A 20,775-nucleotide genomic window follows, 5' to 3' on the forward strand; every position below is an offset into this window, starting at 1 on the left:
CCCAGGCTACACACTGATGGTTGGAAGATTTCTGTTTTTATTTTGGGGAGGAAAGAATATTGTGAACTGAGATGAAAAAAGAAAGAGAAGATGCTCTAAGGCTTTCAACATCCATGGCATTATTTTAAATCATTACAGAACAGCACAAGATTTATATGCTGGAAATGCTATCCTCGCTGACTGCAACATGGATTGTAACTGTCCAACTAAAATATGGGACCCAGTGTGTGGAAGCAATAGTTTGTCATATATGTCAGCTTGCCTTGCTGGTTGTGAGACATTCGTTGGAACAGGAATAAACATGGTACAACAACTTATTGGCCATTTTTTTTTTTTTAAACAGAACTTCTCTTTCATGTACTGCATTGGCACTTTTCAACAATGAACTGGGTGCACATTTGAAAAAATGTAAAATTAACCATCTTCCTTAAAACCAAATTAATTTTTTTTGTGTGTGGAAAAAATTAATTACCTTCATATGCTCACTTGATTTACTTTTTTCCCCTAGATTTTATTTTAAACATTCACAGTGTCTGAGCACTGATCTTTAATTCATAGCAGTTGACATTATTACTCAGATAATTTGTTTTAAAAGTACTCAACTGAAATCTTTTTATCAAGGTAAAATTGGCTAATTGTTTTACTGGGGAGTTTTTTGGTTTGTTCATTTGTATTTTTCTGTATTTTACATTCTGGCAGCTTTGTAAAAAGAATGTAAGATGGAATTAGGCAAGTTTTCTTGCCTAAAAAATGTTACAATACTTAAAATGTTGGCTGGTTATCAAAGTAAAATATAAATTTTGATTTGTATTAAAATCTGGAGACATAAAAATTCAAAAAGGGTTGATATTACTCTGTTTTTGCAATAAACTATATTTTTTAATAAAGCTTTGTTTAAGTACCTAAATATTTCAACTGAGCATTCAGAAACAAATTTTCTTTGTCATCGTGGCAAAACAGTATATATTTTTTAAAAACATGATTTCAGATAGCTGAGCTCTTGCAAATTTACTCCATATATTTAGAGAGAGATATTGTTTTTCTGAAACCATTCTTCTGTGGTTTGTTTTATGGTATGATCCTGAAACTATGAAAGAGATGAGAATAAGGGAATAAACAGTCCCTATCTTTATTCAATTGGGCATGTAAAAATATTTGAGATTTCTGTTCAAATATTTCTTTCTTAAATAGGATAAATGGTTATTTTTTGGACAGGTATTCCAAAATTGTAGCTGTATTCAAACATCAGGAAATTCATCTGCAGTTCTTGGGCTGTGTGGCAAAGGACAGGACTGTTCCATGATGCTCCAGTACTTTTTAATCTTGTCGGTGATCAGCAGTTTCATTTATTCTTTATCTGCCATACCTGGATATATGGTTCTCCTGAGGTACACTAATTGTTTTCTTTATATAGATTCCTTCCTGGTCATTTATTAAGGTGATTTTTTTACAAAGCCGCTTAGCGCGCCCGGTACCTAAGAATTCTGTGCTCTAACATACCACTTATTAAGAATGTCACATTAAACATTGTTGAATTTTACAAAATTTTAGAGTTAGTAATATAAATATCTCCATTTGTATCTTTCCGTCCTTATTTCTTAGAGTTAAATTAGTAAAACTCATTGTTTAACACAAGAAGAGATACATTTATATTTTAGGGTAAACCATATGAAATGGTCATTTGGTAGGTAAAGAGTGATTGCCTAGCAGTCATATCTTATAGTCCAACTTACAAGACAACAGAGAGTAAAGCTGTCAGAAGTCCCAGTTTCACCAGCTATCATCTATCTACAGGGGATTAGGCAGATCACTGGACCCTTCTGAGCTCCATTTTTCTTTAAGAAAAAATGGGCATAATAATAAATGCTTCTCTCTCTAATCAGGCTATTTTGAGACATACATGTTGAAGGGTTTAGTAAAACCAGGAAATTGCAAAGGGAATTCAAACTTTGGCATATCGTACATGTGTTCCTTTAATTACAGCATTCTTCATACCTAGTAAATAATTCTAAACATGTCTAGTAAACAAAGTTTACATTTCTTTCTTTTTAAAAATATTTTATTGGAACTCAGAAGCAGTGTTAAACTAATCATAATTCTCAGTCCCATAGCATATTATCATTAGAGATTGGAGCAAGGTTTCTCTCTTGTTTTATTTCCTCTTATTTTTATTTTTGTCCTCTCATTCCCCACTTCCTTTCATCATAGGCACCCACAAATCAAAATTAGCTTCTTAGTTATTAGTGCATTATATAGCTTTACTATATATGGGAACTTTCTATAGGTATCTTTTTATTATTTGTTATTCCATTTTTATGTTCAGAGAACATAATCTGAAAGATGTGAGGTTTTAAGGGAAAATATCGGGGCTTTCTTTGGGGCCTAGTGCATAGTTAATTTTTGTGTGTTCCATGTGTTTCTGGAAAGAATGTATACTTCTGCATTTTGGTTATACAGTTCCCATATCTCTTGGATTGAAGTAAATCATTGCGTTATCTAAATTTTGGGAATCTATAATTGTTTTTTGTCTACTTAATCCATCAGTTTTTCAGAGATGTTTGTTAAAATCTAAAAATTTCTAATGTCTTTCTCCCTGTAGTTATGTCATTTTTTAATTTATATATTTGGAGGCTATGTTATATTATGCAGATGCGCCTTTGATCACTATACTTCTAAATTATATACCAGCCTATAATTTTCCTCTTGATCTTTTCTACATTTTTTTTCTGAGGGAATTTTATTCAATTTCTTTTAAAACTGCTGTTCTGAGTTTCTTTTGGCTCATTGTTGCCCATTATATCTTTTTCCTACCCTTTATTTTTAATCGTCAATCTTCCATTTATTTGTTAGTTCTGATAGTGTAATCTGAGATTGGTGAGTTTAACCTACTTATCATTATTTTAATTATTGTGATAGGGCTTTTTTTTGCCATTTTATTTCATATATTTTATCTGACCTTCCCTTAGCTGCTGCTTTTTTTTTTTTTTTTTGCTTTCCATTATATGCATCGGATTTGCTGCTTCTGCTTTGAAAACTATATCTTTCAAATGGTTAAACTGATTATTGAAATTCTTAACTATGTTTCTGTTTTTCTGATGAATTTCAAAACTTTTCAGTATTAATATCTACTCCTTAATAAGACAAGTACTTAATCATGCTCTCAGCTCTTTTTGTGTCTCTACTTTTTTCCTTCATCTTTTGCCAAGATTATACTATATGTAGAGTTTAACACCTAGATTTTTATGTATATACTTATGCTTTTCTCCATTTTTGTGGACTCTCCATGAATTTCCTATCATGATGGTAGAGGGCTGCAACATCTATGTTACTCAGCCAGTTTTAAAGAACTATTTGAATTTCTGTCAGCACTTCTTCCATAATTTGCATTTTAATTTTTATTTCTGATTCCTGGATTCTAGAAATTGTTATTATCAATGCGAATTATTTACAGTATTTATAGAACAGTTTAAACTGCTTACAATTTCTTAACTATTAAGATTTATGCTTCTGTGAGATTACAAAGAGAGATATTAGAGATAGAAAAGAGAAAGTCTTTGGTAAAATTTTAATGCCCTATTTTTGTATTAAATGGAAACCACGGGACCAAGAGAGTCATGCTACGTCTCCTGGATTTTCTTACTTCCTTCAGAGTAAAATCACTGATGTTTTCTAAATAACCTATGTGTTAAACATATAATGCCAAGTTCAGCTGTGTCTCAACCTGAGTTTGTAGAGTTATTAGAATCTAGTAAAATATTTGTACCAGGAAAATACCAATGAGATGATGTTTTGCTAAAAATGTATTTCATCTTTTTGTAAATAAAGCTGCTTTTATTTTCTCAGCTTTGAGTTAATCAGGGAAACTCAAAATGAATTCTTTGAGTAGCAGCGCCAATGCCGAAGTGAGTGGGACACAAATTATAGCCTTCATTTCTACTTATAGGCATTTCAGGCAACAGTGGAAAGGTGGGAGAATTTTTAGAGAGAATAGAGAAATCTATGTGACTCTTGAAATTGTACCAAATCACTTAAAATATGTTTGCTTTGGATGTTTTCATCACTTTTCTTTGAAAATTTTTATCCTTGCTGTATTTCTTTCTTAGATTTACTTATGTAAATTCTTGGCATTTCTGTATTTTGTTAATATAAATAATTTAAATACAGCTAATTTTGCATTGTTCTTATTTCAGACTGAAGGTTGAACTATTAGAATCAAGAACTACTACTTTAATAAAAGGATAGATATTGATTGATATGAAATATGTTTTCTTTAATAACTTTCTGATAGAAATGAATGAGCAAAAAGTGTTGGGTAATTGCCAATGACCAGAAGTGAGATTCCTGTGTAGACTACAAATTTGATAATTAGGTCTTGAATAACCAAGACCTGAGTATGCAAGAAAATTTTGTATTGCTCAGTGCTACTAGTACACAAACAGTTCTTTTAAGAAACTATGGCAGTTTTTATTTTTTATTTATTTTTTTATTTTTTAAAAATGCTTCATTTTTAAAATTTTTGTACTTTTTAAAAATTTCATTCATGTCCCCACACCTCTCCCTTTTGACAACCATCAGCTTGTTCTCTATATCTATGGGTCTCTCTGATTTGATTCATTTGTATTATTTTTTAGATTCCACATATAACTGAAAACATACAGTATTTGTCTTTTTCTGTCTGACTTATTTCGCTTAGCATAATACCCTCTAGGGCCATCCATGTTGTCATAAATGGCAAGATTTCATTTTTTTTTTATTGATGAGTAATATTCCATTGTTGTGGTAGTTTTTATCTCTGTTTTAGTTTTATTCATTAATTTATTTAATTTTTAGGTGTATCAAGCCTGAAGAGAAGTCTTTTGGTATAGGATTACATGCATTTTCCACAAGAGCATTTGGTAAAAATAGTTATTTTTCCTAACATTATATTAGATCATTATTAAATACGAATTAAATTAAATTATTCTCTTAGAGTAATGGTCTAGTAAATACCCCATCTGCTTGTAAACAGCACTTTGTAAATAGTAGGAGAATGAAGTACAAGAAGAAATAGAGAACTTTCTTTTTTACTTGAAAATGTCCTATTTGACCTTAATTCTAGTTTTTATCTGTTAGATTTGAAAAGCAAATGAAGAGGAAATACTACGTTAAAATAAAATGTACACATGATTGGCCCAAAATATTGCAGAAAAAAGTATAAAGAATCATTAATTTAACATTTTCTTCTATTAATAATTTTTATGTTGCATTCACCCATCGGATTATTTATCCTTTATAATATGGAAATTTTACAGTGAAAGTAATCTTTAATTTCTGAAAATAAAAGTTAAAGCATTAGATTTATATTTCATTAATCTTTATTCTACAAATAGAGAAAATTAAAATGTTTTCAAACAAAACAATGTATCTTAAGTCTCCTTTTTGATGGATTTTTCTTTCTTCCTTTTATTATAGCTGGAATTCCTGCACCTATATATTTTGGTGCTTTAATGGACTCCACATGTTTATACTGGGCAACTTTGAAATCTGGTGAGTCAGGGGCATGCAGGATATATGATTCCACCAACTTCAGGTAAAGACTTTTTTAAATAATTGTTTTCTTAGCATAAATTGCACATAAAATGGCACCATTAATGTCTAACATTTTCTTTGTCAAGTGACTAGCATACTTTTTGCTTTGTTTCCAGAATTGTTTATGATACTATATCTCCATTTTTAATTTATATACTAGATAATAAATGTTTATTTATATACTAGAATTTTATTTCCTCAATATTTTCAAAGTATGTGATAAATATAAGCATGGATGATTTCCTTAACCCACCCTTTCAAAGTGTTGTTTGTTAAATTGATTACAGTCAATACGTTATTGAAGTAATGGCTATACATCAGCTACCTCTCTAAATTATGTTAGTCTCTAAAGTATCCCCATTTCTCCTACATCATTTTAGAATCTTACTAGCCTCAGTTTTTACTTCCTTTCACCACTTCTGATCTATAAAATTATACTTGTTCTCTCTCATTAAATTTTGCTGACACAATATTCTTCATGTCTCTTTAAGGCTTATTTTTTGTTAATATAGATCTAATTTTGAACAAAACACATATGATAGCATTAATGTTTTTGAACAAAACTTTTCCATTTTTCTCTTTCTATTTCATGCTCTTTTTCATTCAGAGACCTGAATTTGGTTTAAATTTATATGAACATCTCATGATGGGGCAGTAAGAAAATTCTTTTATTTACCTAAAAACAATTTTTCATTGTTTAAAACATTCTAAGGTCTTATCTTGATCAGTAAAAGGGCTGTCAAGAACTGTGAAGAGAGCACTCAGCATGAGATTCATGTTTTCATTAGTTTCCCCTCTGCCTAAAGTTACACAGGGGTAAAGTGGAAGTGGGTCCAGGTAAACACTGCACATGCAATGGATTTGCATCATAGTTGAGGAACCCCGAGGATTACAAGTGTAGGTCGGCCTCATCCTGCTGCTTAGGTTCCTGTTGATAGTGGCCTTAATTAAATGTTGTTTCAGACAAAATAATTAAATTTGGTACCTTCTTTTGTCAGTCAGATACATTAGAATGGCCTGTCAAGTGTATTCATGAGAAAATTCACTGGAAAATAATATAGAAACAAGAGGTAGATATTGTTGGTAGTCAATTCTCCATGGGTCCCTAGAATTTCTGCATAGCTTGTTAGCAGATTTTTGTTCTGGACTATCTTCTCAAGGATGTTTGAACAGTACATGACCTTGGAAGATATAGATGATGTTTCCCTCTGGAGCAGAGTTTGCTGTCTGGGATGATAAAGATAAAATCTCCTTCTGGGCTAAGGTGGGCAGATTTGTTTGCAACCCATTTAAAAGATTGAGATTTCCTAAACTTTGGATTTTTTACCTGGGTCTTCTTCTGTGTCACCCCTTTGGGATTTGGGGATTAAAGAAAACTAACACGAACATGAACTTTGTGTTAACTGCTGCAATTACAGTAAAAAAGTCCTTTGTCACTGACCCTGGAGTCTTGTATCTTCTGTCGGCATCCATGCAGTTAGGGCAGGCTAACCTAGCATAAAATCCAGGTAAAATCTAGAACTCTTTTAGAGTTCTGGAGAACAGATATACTGATTAACTTTATATTTTGACAAAAATAAGAGGATAATCACTTAAATTTATTCCCATCTACTAGAAACAGAGAAAAATATTACGAAAAATTCAATGGAATAAGAAATAGGAAAATAAAAGCACACACAATAAGTTGAAAAAATAAGCCTAAATATACCAGGTTTCACAATAAATGTAAACCAATTAGACTCACTTTTAAGAGATAATGACTTCTATATTGGAGTTTTCAAAATTCTAGTTATATGTTGTTTACAAGAGACAGTCTAAAAATATAATGCAAAGGAAGGTTGAAGACAGAGATCAGAAAAAATATACCTGGTAGATATTAAATCAAGTTTCCATTGTTATATTAATGACTGTGAGACAAAATAGAATTCAAAGTGAAAAGGATTAATGGAGATAAAGAAGATATATATAACAGTTATAAACCCATATAATTATGTATTAACATAACCTCTAATATGCAAAACAAAAATTCACAAAACTACAAGAAAAAATTTACAGAGTTGAAAATTTTAACACACTTCTCCAACAAGTGAATATGAAATACAGACAAAAAATTAGTGAGGATACATAGTTGCACTACCAAATTATATGAGGGTTATCTCATAGATATATAGCAATTGTTTAACCCAACCATCAGAATATATATTCCTCTCAAGCCTAGAATAAACATATATAACAATTTACCAGGTCCTAAGCTGCAAAGAAAGCTTTTAAAAAATTCCAGGCAATGATACCATATAACCTGTTTTCTGTCCCTAATGCAGTGGAATTAGAAATCTATGAAAAAATGTTGCCAAACTTCACATGTTTGGAATTACTCATGGGTAAAAGAATAAATTATAATAAAATAGATAAGTAACTACAACTCTATGTCAATGAAAACATGGAATAGGAAAACTTACAAGATGAAGCTAAACCACTACTCAAAGGGATATTTTGAACTTTAAATATATATGTGTTCTTTAAAAAGAGTGACTACTAATAAATTCAAATTTAGAAAAAGACAACAAAGTAATTTAAAGTAAAACAACCTGATAAATGATTTAATAAGTTATATATTGATTTATTTCCTATCTCAAATAAACAATAGATACAATATATTTTTAAAATTCCAAAGGGACAAATTTAAGTTCAAAGATAATTATAAACATCATCCTGGACATCCTGTTTTCCTGAATCAAAAATTGATCAGTAACATAAAGAGAGTAAACAGATCTGAATTCAAAGGCTGAATGCAAAGGCTCTAAGCCTAGAAACAGATAGTGGTTTCTGGGAGATGAGCTTCCAAATGAAAAACAAAGTACTTCCAAGGACCCAAGAAACTAGATCTAGATTCAACACTTTAATCCAAGTGGTGGGGTAGAACACTCTTGGATTGGGTTGAGTAGTATCCCTCAAAATTTCATGTCCACCTATAACCTTAGAATATTTTATTTAGAAATAGGGTTTTTGCAAATGGACTCATTTAATTAACTTAAGATGAGGACATACTGGAGTAGAGTGGGCCCTAAAGCTATTCACTACTGCCCTTATAAGAAGAAGAAAGGAAACACAAAGACACAGACACACAGGGAAAACTGTCATGTGGTGACAGAGGTAGAGATTGCAGTGATGCATCTACAAACCAAGAAATTGTAAGGATTGCTGACAGTTAGTACCAGCTAGGAAGAGTGGAGGAAAGATTCTTTCCTGGAGCCTTCAGAGGACTCATGGTCCTGACAACATCTCAATTTCAGATTTCTAGCCTCCAGAATTGTGAGAGAATAAATTTCTGTTGTTTTAAGCCATTAAGTTTGTGGTGCTTTGTTTCAGCAGCTCTAGGAAACTAATGCAAACCTCACTGTAAGAGATTAAAAATTACAAAGAAACAAACAAACAAACAAAAAAAACTTTTGCAGATCATTGCTTTGTTACTGAGGAGGGAATAATACACAGTTACACTAAAAACTAAACCAAGTGACATGTTCCCACTGTGGTTATTCCCAGTATCACTATGAAAAATCATCCTTATGAGAACTAGGTTGACTTAGGGCCTGAGGAATTGAGGAAAGGAAAGGAAAATCTATCAGATTTGGAGGAGTAAATGCAAAGACACAGAGCAGGAAAAGAAAATGAAACCAACCAACCAACCAACCAACCACCACCAACAAAACACTCAAAAGGAGCTTGCAATCTAAAACTTAAAAATACGTGAATAAATCTAATAGTAAAAAAGATAAGCACATAAATTACCAACTGAAAGATGATTTCATTCCAGACTAAATTTAATGTAATATAAGAGTATGACAAAGGTTTTAAAGTAAGTATGCTTAACCAGCTCAATAGGATTAAAAAATAGTAAATGGTTGGCATTTACTATCTGTTAAAAATGAACAAGAAATGATGAAAGAAATAACAAGCAGAAATAAGAATATCAAAAGAAACTTTAGAAATATTAGAGATTAAATGTATAGCATTGAGATAATAAAGGAATTCTAAATATGTAATAAATTTCAAGTCAATGTGATTAAAATAAGAATTAGTGAACTGGAAGAGAGTACATAAGAATTTATCTAAAATATAAATTTTAAGAGAGACATGAATTTTCAGATGAAAAGTGCATTTCAGGACGTGGTTCCACAGTGTAGCGGTTAGCACATCTGCTTTGCATGCAGAAGGTCCTAGGTTCGGGCCCCAGTGGAACCATGGTCCATGGTCTACGGCCACACCACCCTGAACGAGCCCGATGTCTGATCTCGGAAGCTAAGTAAGGTCGGGCCTGGCTAGTACTTGGATGGGAGACCACCTAGAAAGACCAGGTGCTGTAGAAATAAATAATAATAATAATAATAATAAAAAAGAAAAGTGCATATCAATTGTCTTGTAGAATAAATATAAACAAATCTATCAGAGTAAGATTAAAAATCCTCAAGGTAAAAAAAAAAACATTAAAATTACTCAGAGAAACATGCATATAGTTTACAAAAAAATAATTAGACCAATAGTAGATAAGTCATCAGCAACAGATCTTAATATCTTTATGATCCTTATTGCTTTGGGTTCGGGTTGAAACAAAATCATAAACCAGAAAACAAGAAATGGGCAAATGTGGCTGCACATAAAATTTAAAATTTTATTTACGACAGACGATACCGTAGACAATGAAGAATGTTAGAACACAAATTGGGAGCATAAGAACTCTCACACGCTGCTGGCAGTGAATAAAAGCCATGGAGAACTTTTGGGCTATATTTACTTAGTTCCATAACCTAATACCTTTAGATAAACTCATTTTAGAGAAACTTGCTCACGTGCACAAGGAAACATGTAAAAGGAGGTTTATTGCAGTATCGGTATTAGAAAAAATTTGAACAATAAGTGTCTCATAGGAAACTAAATCAATAAATTGTTGTGTATTCATACATTGGAATATAGTGCAATAGTTAAAAATAAACAAAGTAGAACTACTTGTGTAAACGGTTTTTAAATGGGCTAAAATAGAAAATTTTAGAGTAAAACATTTAGCATTATGTCATTTATTTAAAATGTAAAAATATATAAAGTAATTGTATATATCAAGAATGTTTACATACACACTTTATAAAACTATAAAAATAAACTAAGAACAAACTTCATAAAATTCAACATAGTATTACATCTGGGATGGGTTAGAAGATAATCAAATAATAAGGGTACACAGAGGACTTAAATGTATTAGTATTTTCTTCTAAATTGGTCTAAAAATATAGCAATATTTAATTATTTAAAAAACCTGGGTGGTGAGTACAGACATGTTTAATTTTTTAATTTCCCTGTATTCTTAAAATGTTTCATAATAGAAAATTTTAGGAGTAGAAAGTTGAAAATAAAAAGCAGAAATGAATAGACTACATACCAAAAAAATAAAAAGCTATATTTTTTAAAATATTAAAATATAATAATAATGACAATTATCTGAAAAGGCAAGTAGAGAGGAGATACAAATAAACTATTAAGATTGAAAAATGGAATATAAATACAGTTACTTAGGGATTTTAGACATAATAATTTGTAAACATTACACAAGAACTTTCTAAACAAATATGTATTACCAAATTTTACTATAAACATATAAAAACATGAATATTTTTATAGCTATTCAAACTGAATTGGTCAAAATTCCCACTTTCTAAAAGCACCAAGTCCAGATGCTTCTAAGGCAAGTTTTACAAATCTTCAGTGAATTGATGATTCCCACATCATACAATTTACTCCAAGAAATGGAAAAAGAAGAAAAATTTTCCTCTACTTACAAAGCTAGCACAATCTTTATATCTACATTAGACAAGTTCAGTACAAAGAAAAAAGTATAGGCTGATTTTACTTATAAATATACATGGAAAAATCTTTAAAAAAATTAACAAATTTAATCTAATAATGTGGAAAAATTAACTGAAAGAGTTTATTTTAGGCATGCAAAGATAATTCAACTTCAGAAAAAGCTATTAATGTAATATACCTTCTTAACATAATAACAAAAAATTCGGATCTTCTGCTAACTATGTGTAAAAATATGATTTGGTGATGTTTCACACATCAATAGTTAAGACTTTGAGCAAACACAGAAGAGAAGAGAGGAACTTCTTTAACTTAATTAAGGTCATCTTAAAAATAACAAGAGTAAGTATCATTAATGGTGATTCTTTGGAATTATGCTTATTAAATACTGGAATAAAACTGCAATCACTGTCAATATCAAATTTAAGTTGGAAGTTCTATTCAATGTAAAAAAATAAAATACAAACAGTAGTAAAAGAATAGAAAAGAAGAAAATAAAAATGGATTTTCTAGGTGAAAAATTCTAAAAAAAACCATTTTAACAAACAATAAGAGAGTTTGGCAAAGTTGCTTATATATGACCAACATGCAAAACAATTAGCTGCTGTTGTTTTTATGGGAATAAAATATTAATAAAGATATGCAAAACTAGTTTATATTTACCACACTATGTGAGATTTAATGTATTTTTATTTTTTTTTAATAGATACATCTACCTTGGACTGCCAATAGCCCTAAGAGGATTAGGCTTTATCCCAGCTCTTTTTATCCTAATTATTTTGAGGAAATATCGTCTACCTGATGAAAATGCCTCTTCAGGAACTGTAGAGGCAAGAGTTATAAGGAAGGAAAATGAGTGCCAAGAAATGGACCAAATTTCCAAAGTTTTGAATAATGATGAATTGAAAACTAAACTGTAATGTTCTATTATATCATGCTTCCCAGAGTTGGAGAACACACTACAATTTAATTGTTTTAAAATCAATAGAGGTACTGCACATAACTTTTTCTTGTCTTTAAGAATCTCAAAAATATATATATATTTTTTACTTAAGATGAAAAAAAGTTCACTGATGGTATTTCTGAGACATCGATGGCATTAGAAGTTTTCCTCAGAGGGACATTTATAACAGCTCTCAAAACAGGATATCAGAGCCAATTTTATTTTTATGTTAAAACGATAATTTCTCTTATACATACCATAAGAGTATATTTCCCACTTCTCCTTTTCCAAATGATTCTAAAAATTTCCTCCTGTGAAATTTTTATTTAATTTCTATTTAATTCCATTGAATTTCTGCTTTGATATTGGTGTTATTCAGAGACAGAAATTTTCATCTTGCTTACGTAAATATTTAAGTATTATATTCAAATTTATTACTTCCAAGTTAAAGAAGTCTGTGTGTTTTTATTTGATTTAGAAATTGTTCTTTAACTTTTCCTATTCATTTCAGACATGACTCTTTCAAAATAGATTACTCATCACTTGCTTCCAATTCATTCCCCGCTTTATTACTCATGCTATATATTTCCTCATTTTGTTCAGAATACTGACTAACTTAATCAGGTTATTAAAAATCATGTAATAAAGATTGTTAGAATTTTTTTTCAGCAATTCAAACCTGGTGACTAAACTCTCTCTTAAAAACAAGAGTCTGAGCCAAAGGATAAAAGGGTGATATTAGAAAAACATTAGTCCTTAAAGGCTACTTGTAGTGAAGATATTGTCAAAGGAACACTTTCCCAGATTCAGGAGGCTTTCTTAGATCAATGTTTATGCCACCCACAGTGTCCTAAGTTAAAACACAAGCACTAATTCCATAAACCATCTTAGAGAATGAAGCTTTTAAGAAGCAGCTTTTTAAAAACTGAGGTTAATAAAATTTGAGATGCTCCTTTAAAACTAAATCTACTCACAGTATTATTTTATAACTTATAGATACAATACAAGAGATCTTATGAATGGTATGGAATTTTTGGTTCAAGATAATAGAATGAACAGCTCTGTTTATCTATTCTGTATTCTCCCTCTTTAGTCTTTATCACACTGAAATGATAGTAAATATATATAAAATGATATAAATCTCTAATGGTGAGGAGAATGAGGAAAGGAAGAATGAGAGACGAGGATGTCAATATACTATAGTTATTTATGTGTAACATAAAGAGAATGAGTGTGTCTAGGGATAGATTCGAGTGGAAGAAGCTGTCATCCAGAATGCACTTAGAAAGAGTTCCTAATGTAGGTAGGAACCTCTGGTTGCAAGCTCAAAGAATACTAGTTGTAGGTGGACAGAAAATAAGCCACTTACTTGAAGAACTGTCTATAGATATTTTTCAGACCAACATGATTTTCTCAGCAATTGGATGTGCCGTATGAGAAAAAAGCAACTCATGAGAAAGAACAAGTTTTTGGAGAAGAATTAAGAGTTAAGTTTTGGACTCATGTCACCTCTAGGACTATTAAAAATAACCATGATTCAAGACCAAGGGACAGTGTTGAAAGATGACAGGCGAGCTAAAATCTTCAGAAATGAAGAATGTAACTCAGAGTAAATATGATTGAAACATATAGAGCCCAATAACTTGAAGTCTGGAGCTGTTTTTTCTGGAGGGGAGAAAGTGAGGAGAATGGTCTGGAAGTTAAAATAAGGTTGTAAGAAAAAGTAAACAGCTACCACATAAGAAATTTTTGTGGAAAGCCGCACCCTCAGGAAAAACCAGGATTTGGTGCAGTGGTGAAGAGAATGCTCATTTATGAGTTTGAGAATGCAGATGGTTTTGATGATGAGGGACCCTAAGTTCCAGAGGACAAATGAAAGTGAGCAGATTTCAGAAAACGGTGTTTGAGAGGAAAAGGTAGATAATTGGAAGTGTATGGAAATCAGACTTATAGGAATTAGAAGAAAGACAATGAGAACTTGGAGTCCTGAAGCTTTTTGGGTGACTGACGTAAAGGGATCGGTTCTGATGCATTTTAAGGCAGAAAGTGCTGGTGAGACTGTGAGTGTCACATTTAAGAGGAGTCATGACTGGGCTCCTTCATGACCCCATGTTATAGATGCAAACAGGAGAAGCAGATTTTTACTTGAGTATCGTGGCCCTTTCTTGACTAATAAGTAAAGTGATCAGAGAAAGCTGAGCTTTGCTCTATTCACAGTTTACTCACTTGAATATTCTTGGTAGAGCATAGTAGGTCCAAAGACACATGATTTTTGACCTGGTTCCATGAGCCCATTCTTACCCACTACAGGGAAAGATAGCTTTTTACTCTGAGAACATAGGGTTCTCTCTTGATGATTCTTGATAGAGGAAAGAAGATCAGAGAAAGTGGGTATTGGAGTGCTTTGTGACCCCTCATGACCTCTGTTGTTAGAGTCCATGAGGCCTGGGGTGGTCTGTTCTTATTCTCAGCACTTGTACTCCCTCATGACAGTGCAGAGGTGATGGCATAGAAGACAGAGAAGAAAAGAGAAACAGGAAAAAACAGGTAGTGGAGAGTCTAGGGTTACTAATTTTCTTATTTAATATTGTGAGTAGTCTAACTGAATGGAATTAGAAATAGTTTATTATTTATAATACTACAAGTAACCAATATTTACAGGAGCTTGAAAAATAAGAACTTAAAAAAACAGAAATCGGGAAAAGAAATGTAAATGGAAGGAGAGGGAATAACCATTCTTCATATTTTATAGCATAAAGTTTAAAAATATATTTTAAACTTGATAAATTAAGATAAAATTTACAAACATGTTTGAATTGTTTCAAAGTGGTTGCCTCTGTGACATTGGATTATCATGAGGAGGAGCAAAAAACAATACATTTATCTTTCATTTCAGTTCCTTTGTACTCCAATTTTTTTCCCCTTGTGCATGTAACACATGATTAAAAATAATGTTTCATAAAGAATAACACATCAGCAAAAGCAATGCATTTTACTGAAAGAGATGAAATCGAGTCCTCCAATTATAAGAGTTGTTGAGGCTCTCCAGTGGGTGTTTATTGAACAATTGTTTTCTCATTGCTATACTTGGTTCTAGAGAATATTTGTGTTGGTGTGTGCTTGTGAGGGATATGATAACTAAGTTGTAGGCTGTAGAACTGAAGGAGAATTCAAGTGGTGTCTTTTTATTAGGGTGAGTAAATTTACATAGAAAGTAATGCAGAACATCAAGTAACAGTACAAGGTAACTTTAAACACTGTGGATATGTGGTGAGTCACTAAGGAATCAGAATTTTTACATAAGCTTCCCATTCAGGTCTTGGTGGGAAATGATGACTCTGGATTGACGGAGAGAAAGAAAAACATTCAGTTCTTATTGACAGAACAGTAGAAGCAAATTTAAGAATATCTCCTTTGTTACTGGCTACAGTTACAGCGATTACAGTATTACTCGATGAGATATTGGCAGAAGTTTGCTAATTGGGAAGGGATTTTTTTTTTCCTAAAATAAAAAGAAAGCTTTCGAAGAAGACATTTGCCCTTTTCCTTTTTCCTTCCTAAACCATGGATATTGGGCCTTGTGGAGCAGTAAGGAGTCATCTTGCAACCAAAAGGTGAGAAGCATAGAGATGAAAGGTGACAGTTGAAGGATGGTGGAGCAGGAACACAGCGAGAGCCTGGCTTCCGGATGCAGCACTGAGCATGTGCACCAGCAGGGGCGGGGCTAACTTTTGTGGAGGGAAACTTAAATTTGAGAACAGGGCCTCTATAAGAAAATATTTTAAATTATGAATATACAATGAGATTAAAAAGTAAATACTTAGAATGAGTAGAAAAATCACAAATTTCCATGTGATATGCTTCAGGATACAATCATGGTTTAAAAACCCTAATGCAAACATTATAATTAAATGGAAAATAGTAAGGTTTTCCTGCTGATATTGGAAGTGAGACGATAATGCCTGCTATCACCATTTCTATCCAATATCATATCATAGCCAGGGAAACAGGGGAAGAAAAAGAATTAAAATTTGTAAGGATAAGGAAGGAAAAATAAAACTAGCAGTGACATGTTTATATGCAGAAAATCCAAAAGTTACTACAGATTTAATTACTATCAAAATTAATAAGTGAATTTTAATAAAGTTCACTGTATAAAAGGGTAATACATAAAATCAAATGTAGTTTTTCATATGTCAAAAGCAATTAGGAAATTATATTAGCAAGGAGTACCATTTAGTGTAGCATCAAAAAAAGAAAAACACATTGAAATCCTAGCACTAAATCCCATAACAAGTGTCTAAGACTACTGCCTCAACTATAAAACAGTTCAGAGAAATTAAGACATATATCACATTTACTGATTCAAAGGTTTAATATTGTAAGGATGTCAGATCTCTCAAAATTTATCTGTAGATTCAGTGAAATCTCAAACAAAATTCTAGTACTTTTTGAAATGTAGATATTGACAAGATTATTTTGGCCTCTAGATGTCAAGCTTGGTAAATTAAAAAACTAGCCCTTACTAACATCATTTTTTGATAACTAAATGAAATGAAAGCAATAGAAGTTACGAAGAGGAGGAGGAGGAGGAGGAGGAGGAGGAGGGAGACAGAGACAGAGATTCCCATCAGCAATGATGTACTGTGCTAAATTCCTTAGAATGGCTAATATGGGGGAAAGATATTTATGTGGCTTCAATATGAGTTAGAAAACCTCATTCTTTTCATAATTCTGTAAGTTTCCTTAAAATCTGGGAGAAAAGTCACTTGCAGATCTAGTATAGTATACAACAAATAACTTCTAACAAATCTGCCACATTGAAAATATTCTTGTAGTCAGTCCGAATATCAAATGTATTTGCAAGACTATACCTTTTCTTCTACTTTCATTCTTAATATTATTCATTATTTTCTTTATTAGCTATTTAGGACCTCATATTAAAGAAAGGACCATAAGAATATGGGAAATATTGCTAAAAGAACATCATAGAACTCTTTATGCACAGGTACTAGGGATAAATCTTTGGGTAAAAAATTCCAAGTTAACAAAACAAGACCTACCATTTTGAAAAAACTTCTGATCTTTAAAAAATCAACAGAGAAGATAAAAGGAAACAAAATAAAAACCTTCTTGCCTGATGACTCGGGCCTATGAAATGAAAGGTACAGTTCAGAATGATAGAAGTGCTAAGAATTGTTTACAAATTGATAATTTACTAGTTACTGAAGAACCTCTTGACTAGAATCAGGTGGGAGAAAGGAAGAGAAGTGCTCTCAAATAATTCAAATAGGTCTTAAAAGTTCTTAAAGGTAATTGAAATAGATTTTCTTTCACATCAAAGGAATAAAAGTGAGACTCCTGGTTTCAACTCAAACATGCAGAGAGAAGGAAACAGTATTGCACCTACACGCTTATACTTAGAAAAAGCTGGATAAAATGCAAATTATGACTTTTCTTGAACCTATCAATGATCTGAGGTTATTGGGCAAAGAGTTAACAGGGCATCTGGAGAGAGAGGCTCCTGCAGGGAGAAACAAGATTTGAACATTTATTTACTTGGGGCAGAAGCCACCCAATGCCACTTATGTCAGTTAAATGATTCAGCTAGAAATTTGCAAAGACCAGGTGTGAGTAGGCATGAGAAAATGAAGCCTCAGAAGGCTGCATACAAAGGTGAGATTACGCCTCTTGCAGGTGATTCCCCCAGGACCCACACCAGACACCCTCAAAGAAGATCAGAGGGAATCTGGAGAGAGCACTCTTGGTGCTGGCAGGGAGGAGGGTGGTGAAGAATAGCAGCGACTGTTCGAGTTCAGTCTCCCTTTCTTCCCTAAGGAACAAAATCCTTTCTCCAGTGAGGAAGGGCAACCCAAACTGTAGGGACTTGTTGAAAAATCCTGCCACTGGGAAGGGATGCAAGAAACAAAAGTTCCTCTTCTGGGGGAGGGGCAGGGCACCCCCAAGATCCAGGTTCACAGAGCCTGCTTAAGTCCCCCTCCTCCAACCGTGGTAACAAGCATCTAGCAAATACAAGAATGGACTATATAGCATTAATAATTTGGCTAGGTGGAGGGTCAGGAGAGGGAGGGAGCAAATGGGGGGATCGTTTTATGAACTATATAGATGTCTAACCAATGTACCATATACTTGAAACTAATTAAAATAAATAAATTTAAAAAAGGAGAATGGACTATAGTTGGGAGAGCTGTAAGAGAGATTGTTTCTGGGTAACAGGACAAAAGGAAGAATAAAATCCAAGTAGAGAGCAGACCCTAGATACAAAGTTTCCCCAGAGGAATTCGAAGCTCTGGAGGCACAGAGGGTAACCATAGCAGCAATAAACTTCAAACCCAGCCTTACTCCTGATACAAATCCACACTATAGGCCTAGAAGAAGGAAAAATGAGCTCAGCTCCAAGTATAAAAAACATTTACCTCAGTATCGATTGTCCTATACTCCATTTATGGTCTTCAACAGAAAATTCTAAGACATAAAAAGGCAATAGAAAATAGTGTGGGTAGACAAAGCAATTATCAGGGCTAAACTCTCTCTCTCTCTCTCTCTCTCTTTCTCTCTCTTTTTTTTTAAAGACCAGTATTACAGTACTGATCCTGGCTTTTTTTTTTTTTTTTTTTTTTTTTAAGGCAAGGCAACCCTTGTTGACCTCACAGATTGCAAGGACCTCATCAGCTTACAATCCCTTATTTTTTATAATTTTTTATGCCTACGGTACCTGGTTTTCCTAAGTGGTCTCCAATCCAAGTACTAACCAGGCCTAACCCTGCTTAGCTTCTGAGATCAGATGCGATCAGACTTGTTCAGGGTAGCGTGGCTGTAGACAGGGCTAAACTCTAGATATGAAACAGATTACTCGATAAATTATTAGACAGAATTATTAAACAAATGAAGACTTTTTAATAAACATGGCTCAAAGGAACATTTTTGCAGAAGATTTAAATGTATAGAATCATTATTATTAAGATGAGGCCTAAATAAAATGATGAGTAGAAGACAAAAATCTTTTTGAGTTTTTAGTGTTTATTATCTCATGTTTCTGTGACCTTTCTCTTCTTCTCTGCACATTTTCTCTTCCTCTCATGTTCTCTATTTGTACTCCTATCAAAAACCTATTTCTTAAAAATGATTGGAATCTCATATGGTCATATATGATCTCTTCCAATTTAAATAAAGACAAAGTCTTCAAAGGGATAAACTTCCAATGATGGAACTTGGGGCAACATCAATTTTAATAGTGGAGGTTGGTTGAGGGTGAGAGGTGAGTCTACGGGTTAATGGTCAAGAATGCTTTAAGATGTTGCTAAAATTACACTGCTTATGTTGCAATCATCTCATCAAGTTGATTCTTGAGTTCCAGAGGGTAAGCACTGTCTATTGAGAAAGGGTAGAAGGCACACAGAGTAAAGTAACAATGACCACTGCCAAATTTGTTATAATTAATTCTTAATCATTTTGTTTTGGTAAAATCTCCAGTAATACATATGTTGAAATTGAAACAAAGAGATTACCATGGTCCCCGTGAATGAGAGACTCGAACATTTTTTATTCTATTACGGAATTTATTATAGTATATGTTATCATGTTTACATGCCTACTTTCCCATCTCATTTATGGGCTCCCAAAGGGCAAAAGTTCTATTTCATAAATGTTTTTTTATCTCCTGGGCTTAGCCTATAAATGGCAGTCAAAAGATACTTTTTTGACATTTAAAAATTTTTTTGTTTGTTTTAAAATATTAAAGTCTTTAAAACATCTGAAACCATCACTCCATATCCAATGACCTTAATGCAGCTAGCTATTTTTATTTTTGCATGTTTCTTTCAGTTCTTATTTATGACATTATTTAATAAGACTGACATTTTTTAACTTCATACATTCATTCATTCATTCATTCAAAAATAATTGATAAAGCACCTATTGTGTGTAACACACCAAGATAGAGGCTGGGAATAAAATAGACAGGTAAAATGAGTTTAATTCCTACCTTCCTATAGTATGACTAGTAGAGGAGACAGATACTTATCACATAATCACAAATAAATGTAAAATTATCATTTGATAAGTGCTAACTTGCTACAAATATAATTGGAAGATTTTTGAGTAGTGAAGTCAGAGACATTGAAGAAATGTGATAAAGCTTAGATCTCAACGCTGAGAAGCAGTTAATTAGGTGGAAAGAGCATTTCAGGATGAAGAAACATCAGAGTCAAAGGCTCCATTGCATGAAAATGGATAGGAGTGTGAAGAAACTTCAGTCTGTATACTCAAATCTTTCTTCATAGTGGAAAGGCATTCTTCCCCTAAATCTTTGATTAACACTTCCTTTCCATATCTAATTTCTTCTTTAAAAATATCAAATTTCTTAGGTTGGTGCCTTAATTTGTTCTCTT

At 32.4% G+C, this 20,775-nt stretch overlaps 1 protein-coding gene and 2 pseudogenes across 1 annotated transcript in view; 2 read left to right on the forward strand and 1 right to left on the reverse strand.

Moving 5' to 3' along the window:
* Positions 1–13,288, forward strand: part of SLCO1A2 (solute carrier organic anion transporter family member 1A2) — a 76,261-nt gene extending 62,973 nt beyond the window's left edge. The window contains exons 11-15 of the mRNA XM_023524089.1: positions 72–304; positions 1,216–1,388; positions 4,831–4,895; positions 5,452–5,569; positions 12,128–13,288. Of these exons, the coding sequence (XP_023379857.1) occupies positions 72–304; positions 1,216–1,388; positions 4,831–4,895; positions 5,452–5,569; positions 12,128–12,341 (803 nt within the window). The 3' untranslated portion in view covers positions 12,342–13,288. The remainder of the gene's footprint in view (positions 1–71; positions 305–1,215; positions 1,389–4,830; positions 4,896–5,451; positions 5,570–12,127) is intronic.
* Positions 9,820–9,935, forward strand: LOC111732327 (annotated as a pseudogene).
* A 5,800-nt stretch (positions 13,289–19,088) lies between the features above and the next one.
* Positions 19,089–19,207, reverse strand: LOC111732335 (annotated as a pseudogene).
* Positions 19,208–20,775: the final 1,568 nt, after the last annotated feature.

This window comes from Pteropus vampyrus, unplaced genomic scaffold, assembly GCF_000151845.1.
Source record: "Pteropus vampyrus isolate Shadow unplaced genomic scaffold, Pvam_2.0 Scaffold444, whole genome shotgun sequence".
Lineage (NCBI taxonomy): Eukaryota > Metazoa > Chordata > Mammalia > Chiroptera > Pteropodidae > Pteropus > Pteropus vampyrus.